Below are 9,137 nucleotides of genomic sequence, written 5' to 3' on the forward strand. Positions count from 1 at the left end.
TGTCAAAAGATAAAAGAGAAGAAGTGTTGGTGAGAATGTGGAAAAAAGGGAACCCGGAGGACTGGCTTTGAAAAGGGTATGAGAAGAAATTGTCTTTTATCTGGGTGTTGCTCTGTCCACATTCAGCTTGCTGGCGAAGTCTGGGAAATCCGATTATACAGGTTTCCTGTGATCTGCCCTTTTGATAGGGAGGGAGACCCCACAAGCCTGCATGGAATGAAGTTGTGCATTTTCCAAGTGGGGAAGGCGAGTAGTGTCCCCAGATGAAGGGTGGAGGGCTGCCGGGCCAGGCAAAAACCGTAAGTAAGAAAAAAGTCCCCCCACCCGACCTGGAGCTCATCCAGGCCGTATAGAAAGATGGAGACCAAACCATGACCAAGTGAAAATACATTGTACGAATTCTTAAAATAGGTTTTGTGTTTGCAAGTTTTGTTTTTTTGCTTATTGAAAACTCACTAAGAATCCCTGTGAGAACAAAGACAGAAAGAGAGGCGAGAGCAAAAGCAAATGAGAGAGTGAGAATAAAACATCCAAACAAACAAAAAGCTTAAGAAGGGCGTCAGTGCTCCTTGGGTGTAGTAGGGTCGACTTCAGGTATGTGCACCATGGGCAGACAGCATGGTCGGCCGTCCAAACATCTCCGAGCCTGGATTCCTGAGTCGATGCAGAATTCCTGGCAGGAGACGTTTGGACGCTCACAGACTTCCTTGAAACCGGCCCCGCCTGCACAGAGAAGAGAGTTGTGGTAGCTATTTCCTGGTGTCCCTGAATTATTATTGAATTACGTGGGAGGAGGAAGTATCTGGAAACAGTCTTTGTGGATTTTTCATGGTTATTTGATTTCTTAAAAATCTGCTTTCACACAAAAATTTGGATTTGGGGCATTGCTGTAAAATCTGGCAATATTGAGTGCATCTAAGTAACGAAAGGCTAGCCGTGGGCAGCCCTGCCCCCATGCCAGGGCACACACGCCCCAGCTCTTCTGGATCTTTCTCGATCCTTATTATCTCCTAACACCGATGACAGAGGTCAGTTTTTATTTAATATTAGTCTTGTACTGCTGGTTTTCCTAGAGTAGAAGAAACTTTTTAGAGATATCTCTCTTTCTATATGTGTGTGTGTGTATGTGTGTGTCTTTCAAAAGTGGAACTGAAATACAGATCCAAAAGATAATATACATCAAGGAAATTATTAGAGAGGATATTTTTCTGGGGGAAGGGAACAATATTCCTACATATGTAATATGCAAACAGTGCCCATGTCAGTACTTCTTGCATCCTGAGGCTGCACTCACTGCCTCTCTCCCTGGCTCTGGTCTTTGAGGTTGCAATCTGCTGCAGGAATCATTGCATACATTAAGATTCTTAAAGGCTAAACAAACATCCTTGTTAAAAGCATTGAATAGTATTTGACTTATATCCTAATATATTAGTGTTTCGGGGGTGGGGTCATACACAATGAGGGGCTCAGTTTTGAAAGTGGCTTGATTCTGAGCCATCCCTGTATGTCACAAAGTGCACCTTTCCCCTGACAACTTCTTAAGCTCTTTGCTGACATTAAAAGAGGTCTCAAAACCAACACTTCGAGATTTTCCTATTCTGGAACATAAAAGCCAATTCTTGAATAGCTTCAAATCAGTATAGGGCATTCATAGACATTCAACAAAAGTCCATTGAATTCAGCTGAAAGTCAAATGCATTAAATTGAATTTAACTCTTTACTGTTCACAAAGCAATCATTAATGGATATTTGTTAAGCATCCACTGAATGTGAGGCCCTTACTGGGAAGCAGGCATACAAAGAAAAAAAGATATGATGGCCTTTGACTTCCAAGAAATCATAGGCCAGTAACCTTGGTTGCTGGATAGTACAGGGAAGAGTCAACAAGCCCTCAAAATAGAGCATTGGCACAAGGATGAGGGAGGAGGTTTCGTAAGCGAGAGCCAGAGAGAAATAAAGCATGGCTGAAAGAAAGACAAAAGAAGTATCGCAGGGGTTGAAAACTTAAGGCACTAAGCCTTGAAGGATCTGATGGTCAGAGCAGGCTTTGGAAGGAAAATCATGGGATCACATTAGTCCTAAGTGTTTGAGGCTGTCTATTTAAGGTTTTCATCTGTGTTTTTACCTGTAACCAGAATAGTAATATTCTGTTTGTGTGAATGCAGAATATAGTGAAATATATCCACTACCCCACACTCCGCAAGGAATTTTAGATGAATAACAGGGCCGGGATTAAGGAGGCTACCGCTCCTTATATGAGGACTGTCCCCATTCACGCATCTGTCTACCTTCCTACTCCTTCCCAACCCTTGAGACCCTGAATTCTCAGGAAAAGATAAGACAGTCCTCTTGATGTAGAGCAGTAAGTCACTCATCCCTCCTTAGATCTACATGTCCCGGAGATATACGTCTGTGCCTGTACCTGTGATCCACGTTCGCATGCAGAATGCAGGGGGTGCACTCACTGCAGTGCCATCTTGACCCCTGTGTTCAAAGTTCTACTTTAGGAGAACAGATGTTGAAAAGGAAGAGGATAGCCCGAGGTCGGCATGGAGCCTTCAGGGGCATCATCAAGGCTGGGCGGCCAACCGTATTAAGGGGCAGCGGGTTGGAGGTCTCTCGGACTCAGAGCAGGCCTTTCAAGGAGACCCCCTCACCAATCCCTCTGCCCCTATAACTTTGGCATAGCTCTTATATCAGTATCTTAGGATGCTAATTTTTGCTGAAAGTAGAGGAGTTTTGGAGACCAAGATTTAGTAGAATAATGCCTCATTTTTTTGTTACCTAGATCTAGAAACTGCTAGTAAACTTGCCTAAATAATTCATCTTCAGTGCTGGAACAAAGAGGGTTTCAAGCGCTTGAAAGGCCCTTGACTTCATGTCATGTAACAGAGAGCTGCTGTGGAGAGCTGCTGGGTTAGGTGGCTGCAGGACTTCCCAGGTTTCCCACGAGACCGCTGCTCAGGGCAGAGGTGAGGCGGGTGTCGCTGTGAACACTGGACCCCTGTAAGGCCTCAGGCCCCCTACTCTTACCAGAGCTTCGGCAGACTTTGTTTTGTTACCTGGTGGGGCTTGGCCCATAAAGAAGAGAATGGTAAGCAGGGGAACAGCAGTCCTCGTGGCTGGAGAGAGGAGAAGGCTTGGCTTCACTTCCAAGAGACAGAGAAAACTTCCGTCTGAGGCTCCCTGGCACCAGCGGAATGTCTTTGGCCGGATATCAAGTGCCCTCCTCTACCTCATTAGGGCACTTGTGGATAGAAGTGTTCTATGCGCACAGAATGGCCTTTGCAAGAAGGCTGAGAATCCTTGTTTTGTTGGACGCTCAGTTCATTAGGGAGATGTGGGTGCACACTTTTGACCAGAAAACCCTGTTAAATGGGAACATAAGCTACAAACACTTTGGCTCCAGGTAAAGTGTCCGAGCGAAGAGCTATCTATATTTAGTTACAAGGAGTCGGGCTGTGTACAGAAACCACTTGGTTTAGTTAGTGACTAGACGTTGTGTTAGTACTTCCCAGGCTTTTCTAGCCCTCCTCGTGATTAATCGCCCCACTCACTCCTGGTCCGAAAGCCCACAGTGCTCTGCTCAGGATATACTAACCACATGTATGTTAGTTTGCTTAACAGATGCTTACCTCCCAATAAGGTGTGAGCTCCCTATTGTTAAGACCAGACTTTGCTCCTCAGGGCTGAGGAGGAAGTTGAATCCTGTGGTCATTTACTCTCAGAAGCGCATCAAGTGCATACAACACTGGCAGGGCAGTCAGACGCCTCTGAACATGAAGGCAGGGGGTCTGGGTCTAAGTTCCAGCCTCTAGGCCTGCTCCTCAGCAGAGGTCCAGACATCGGCAGGAGGGCCATCCCCCTTGAATCTCAATAGCGCCCATACAGACTTAGGTCTGTTGGGTCGCCATCAAGAGACTCTCAATCATCATGCATAAAAACAACTGGGAAAGTTGCTTCAAAATGCAGACACGTCGACCCACTCCAGGCAATGTTAGTTTGGTAGGGTGCCTACAAGTCTAGGTACGCCTTCTAATGCCTAGAAGTCTGCATTTTTTTTTTTTTAAAGGGAACGCTATTTATTTATTTATTTAGGCTGTGTTGGGTCTTCGTTTCTGTGCGAGGGCTTTCTCTAGTTGCGGCGAGCGGGGGCCACTGTTCATCGTGGTGCGCGGGCCTCTCACTGTCGCGGCCTTTCTTGTTGCGGAGCACAAGCTCCAGATGCACAGGCTCAGTAGTTGTGGCTCACGGGCCCAGTTGCTCCGCGGCATGTGGGATCCTCCCAGACCAGGGCTCGAACCCGTGTCCCCTGCATTGGCAGGCAGACTCTCAACCACTGCGCCACCAGGGAAGCCCAGAAGCCTGCATTTTTAACGAATTTCCCAGGAACCAATTCTGAAATGTATTCTGGAATACTCAATGGAAAATATCAACTTAGATCACCTCTCAGCTTCTTTCTAGCTCTTATATTAGAGTATCCTAAGTGCTCTTGTCTTAGAATAAAACGCATGCTTGGCTTTTATGACTGACAACATTTTGTGTGTGTGTGTGTGTGTGTGTGTGCGCACGTGCACCTGCCTGTGTGCAGCACAGAAAAGTGAAGCACACACCTTAATCTGTGCAAAATTAGATTCCAATTTTATAAAAACAACTCCAGAATTGGCCAGGACGAGTAACTAAATTGACAGAGCAATCTATTTGGAAGAAGGCTGTTGCAGTAATAGACCCTAGATGAGGCTCCAGACTAAACCAATGTGAGTGTACAGAGAGAGAGGATGGAGAATGTTTGAGAGACGAAATACAGGGCCATGATGACGTTTATAATGAAAGCAGGAACATGTGAGTAATCCAGTAAGTTTAACCTGAGTGCCTAAGTAAATGGTAACAGCGCTTACCTGGAAATGGTGCTGCACTGAGAGGCGCGGGGGGTGGTGACCCTCAGCCTGAGCAAGCGAGCTGGTCGGGGAGTTCTAGAACCACTCGTTGGCCTATGCCGCCCCCTGCTGGTCGAGAAACAGCTGTCACCGACACCTTCCTGTACCCCGCCTCTGAGATACACAGCAGCCAGCTGTCTGGACCCCCAGGGCTCTGGAGGAAGAGCTGGCAGAGGGCATGCAGGTGTGAGGGCTGAGGCGAGGCTGGGGCTTCCTGTGGGTGTAGCTGGGGCTTGCGCTCCGGCTGTGGGTCTGTGGTCCTGCATTCCTCGCCTGCAGTTCCCGGGGTAGAACTTCTGAAGTCAGTGGGTGTGGAGGGGTAGGCAGGCTCAGGACCAAAGTCCCCCTGTCTCTGTCCCTTAGGACATCCCTGTGAGATTTGTCCTCCGGGGTTTGTGCCAGAGTTCCCAAGGTCACCTGTGTCCTCCTCCTCCTTGTTTTTGTATTCTCTTTTCCTGCTACGTTCTGCCTTACTTTCTTTTCTCTTTGTGTAGACCTTGGACTCTGAAGCCAAAATATCCCATGAGGCCAGAAATTAGTACCTGGTCAGTCATACAGGAGAGTCTGTACTCTAATCTCCCATTACCTTAAGGTTTATTTTTATTATCATTAATAGTGGTGGTATTATTATTATCTTTATGATGGCCCTCAATTTTTGTTGTCATTGTTAGTCATTATTTATTAGTATTTTATTAGTAACATTCATTATTTTATTAGTATTTATTAGTAACACTATTCATCTTTTTTTCTTATTATGGGTGATTTTGTGGTCGATTTATAGAACGTGAGGGCTTCTTGCAGCACTTAGACAAATCTGCGGGTGGTGGACAGGCATGTCGGCACCTCTGTGCCATCCAGTTTAGTAACAGAATTTCTGGGGCCAATGAGGGGACTGAGAATGTTTCCAGAGGCACAGGTAGTCCTAGAATGCCCTAACTTGCTCTGGTTCTGAGCTGAGATAGAAAATACCTGCAGGGACAGGTGGTGACACTTTCTAGAAAGCCAAGAGCAGTATTGCCCCCTAGTGGACTTAGAAAAAATGTATAGAGGATTAGTTCAAGATGGCAGAGTAGAAGGATGTGCGCTTACTCCCTCGTGCAAGAGCACCGGAATCACAACTACCTGCTGAACAATCATCAACAGGAAGACACTGGAAGTCACCAAAAATGATACCCCACATCCAAAGACAAAGGAGAAGCCACAATGAGATGGTAGGAGGGGCACAATCACAGTAAAATCAAATCCCGTAACTGCTGGGTGGGTGACTCACAAACTGGAGAACACTTACACCACAGAAGTCCACCCACTGGATTGAAGGTTCTGAGCCCCACGTCAGGCTTCCCAACCTGGGGCTCTGGCAACGGGATGAGGAATTCCTATAGAATCGGACTTTGAAGCCTAGTGGGAATTGATTGCAGGACTTTGACAGGACTGGGGGAAACAGAGACTCCACTCTTGGAGGGCACACACAAAGTAGTGTGTGCATCAGGACCCGGGGGAAGGAGCAGTGACCCCAGAGGAGACTGAACCAGATCTACCTGCTAGTGTTGGAGGGTCTCCTGCAGAGGCGGGGGGTGGCTGTGGCTCACTGTGTGGGCGGGGACACTGGCAGCAGAAGTTCTGGGAAGTACTCCTTGGTGTGAGCCCTCCCGGAGTCCGCCATTAGCCCCACCAAAGGACCTGTAAGCTCCAGTGCTGGGTCACCTCAGGCCAAACAACCAACAGGAAGCAAACTCAGCCCCACCCATCAGCAGACAAACAGATTACAGTTTTACTGAGCTCTGCCCACCAGAGCAACACCCAGCTCTACCCACACTAGTCCCTCCCATCAGGAAGCTCGCACAAGCCTCTTAGATAGCCTCATCCACCAGAGGGCAGATAGCAGAAGCAAGAAGAACTACAATCCTGCAGCCTGTGGAATGAAAACCACATTCACAGAAAGACAGACAAAATGAAAAGGCAGAGGGCTATGTACCAGATGAAGGAACAAGATTAAACCCCAGAAAAACAACTAAATGAAGTGGAGATAGGCAACCTTCCAGAAAAAGAATTCAGAATAATGATGGTGAAGATGATACTGGACCTTGCAAAAAGAATGGAGGCAAAGATCGAGAAGATGCAAGAAATGAGTAACAAAGATCTAGAAGAATTAAAGAACAAACACCTGGAAGAATTAAACAACAAACAAACAGATGAACAATACAATAACTGGAATGAAAAATATACAAGAAGGAATCGATAGCAGAATAACTGAGGCAGAAGAACGGATAAGTGACCTGAAAGATAGAATGGTGGAATTCACTGCCGTGGAACAGAATAAAGAAAAAAGAATGAAAAGAAATGAAGACAGCTAAGAGACCTCTGGGACAACATTAAACACACCAACATTCGCATTATAGCGGTCCCAGAAGAAGAGAGAGAGAAAGGACCTGAGAAAATAGTTGACAAGATTATAGTTGAAAACTTCCCTAACATGGGAAAGGAAATAGCCACCCAAGTCCAGGAAGTGCAGAGAGTCCCAGGCAGGATAAACCCAAGGAGAAACACGCTGAGACACATAGTAATCAAACTGACAAAAATTAAAGACAAAGAAAAATTATTAAAAGCGACAAGGGAAAAATGACAACATACAAGGGAACTCCCATAAGGTTAACAGCTGATTTCTCAGCAGAAACTCTACAGTCCAGAAGGGAGTGGCATGATATACTTAAAGTGATGAAAGGGAAGAGCTTACAATCAAGATTACTCTACCCCACAAGGATCTCATTCAGATTTGATGGAGAAATCAAAAGCTTTACAGACAAGCAAAAGCTAAGAGAATTCAGCACCACCAAACCAGCTCTACAACTGATGCTAAAGGACCTTCTCTAAGTGGGAAACACAAGAGAAGAAAAGGACCTACAAAAACAAACCCAAAACAATTAAGAAAATGGTCATAGGAATATACATACCAATAATTACCTTAAACATGAATGGATTAAATGCTCCAACCAAAAGACACAGGCTCACTGAACAGATACAAAAACAAGACCTGTATATGTGCTGTCTACAAGAGACCCACTTCAGACCTAGGGACACATACTGAAAGTGAGGGGATGGAAAAAGATATTCCATGCAAATGGAAATCAAAAGAAAGCTGGAGTAGCAACACTCATATCAGATAAAATAGACTTTAAAATAAAGAATGTTACAAGAGACAAGGAAGGACACTACATAATGATCAAGGGATCAATCCAAGAAGATATAACAATTATAAATATCTATGCACCCAACATAGGAGCACCTCAATACATAAGGCAACTGCTAACAGCTATAAAAGAGGAAATCGACAGTAACACAAAAATAGTGGGGGACTTTAACACCTCACTTACACCAATGGACAGATCATCCAGACAGAAAATTAATAAGGAAACACAAGCTTTAAATGACACAATAGACCAGATAGATTTAATTGATATTTATAGGACATTCCATCTGAAAACAGCAGATTACACTTTCTTCTCCCTACTATGCCATCTGTATCTCCTCATCCCTTAAGGCAATGTGTGTTCTACTGTCCATCTCTTTGGAGTTATGATTTTTCAGCATGGTAAAATGTACATAAACTTACCATTTTAATCATTTATGGTCATACAGTTCAGGGACCTCAAGTACATTTACACTGTGGTGCAACCATCACCACCATTCATCTCCAGAACTTTTTTCAGCTTCTCCAGGCAAAGAAGACAAGAATGCACATCCACAGTCAGTGTTCAGACGTCAGACATGAAGCCCCCAGCACTGCCCAGACCTCGCCTGCTGTCGGTCCTTCTCTTTCTGGGCACCTTGAAGTCCAGGCTCCTCCATTTGCATCTACACTGTCCAAGGTCATCATCTGGCCAGCAAGGGCAGAAGGGACTGGCCGCACCAGTTTCCCAGTTGCCAGGTGGACTGAAAACTTCCTGCAGTTGCTTGGGCGAGCGAACCACATTCTCCATGCCTTCAAGGTTGGCACCGGCCTTTCCTGGGCACCCGTGGGAACTGAGAACATTCTAGAGGCTCAGGGGGGGATAAGATGACCTCTGTGCACCTCTGTTTCCAGCAATGGTGGTTCCTGGGTTCCTGATCTGAGAAGAAAATTCTGAAGATGCTGGGGGCAGGGATGCCATCTCCAGCCTCTCAAGGAGGGCAAGAGTGGTTCCTGGGCCCCCAGAGTAACCT

The 9,137-nt window shown here is 45.8% G+C and overlaps 1 protein-coding gene across 1 annotated transcript; it reads right to left on the reverse strand.

Annotated features, from left to right (window-relative positions):
- Window positions 1–559: 559 nt before the first annotated feature.
- Window positions 560–8,914, reverse strand: DEFB108B (defensin beta 108B). The gene is made up of 2 exons (XM_036839027.1): window positions 8,845–8,914; window positions 560–723 (listed from the first exon to the last, which is right to left on the reverse strand). The coding sequence occupies exons 1-2, from the start codon at window positions 8,912–8,914 to the stop codon at window positions 560–562; spliced, it is 234 nt and encodes a 77-aa protein (XP_036694922.1).
- Between the last annotated feature and the right edge of the window lie 223 nt (window positions 8,915–9,137).

The sequence above is a fragment of the Balaenoptera musculus genome, chromosome 21 (genome assembly GCF_009873245.2).
Source record: "Balaenoptera musculus isolate JJ_BM4_2016_0621 chromosome 21, mBalMus1.pri.v3, whole genome shotgun sequence".
Classification (NCBI taxonomy): Eukaryota; Metazoa; Chordata; class Mammalia; order Artiodactyla; family Balaenopteridae; genus Balaenoptera; species Balaenoptera musculus.

Excerpts from the sequence above, each read along its gene's own strand:
- DEFB108B (XM_036839027.1), bottom strand. The coding sequence starts at position 8,914 with ATGGAGAATGTGGTTCGCTCGCCCAAGCAACTGCAGGAAGTTTTCAGT. Across the intron at positions 724-8,844 it reads ACCTGGCAACTGGGAAACTG|GCGGGGCCGGTTTCAAGGAA; the intron begins GTGCGGCCAGTC and ends TTCTCTGTGCAG.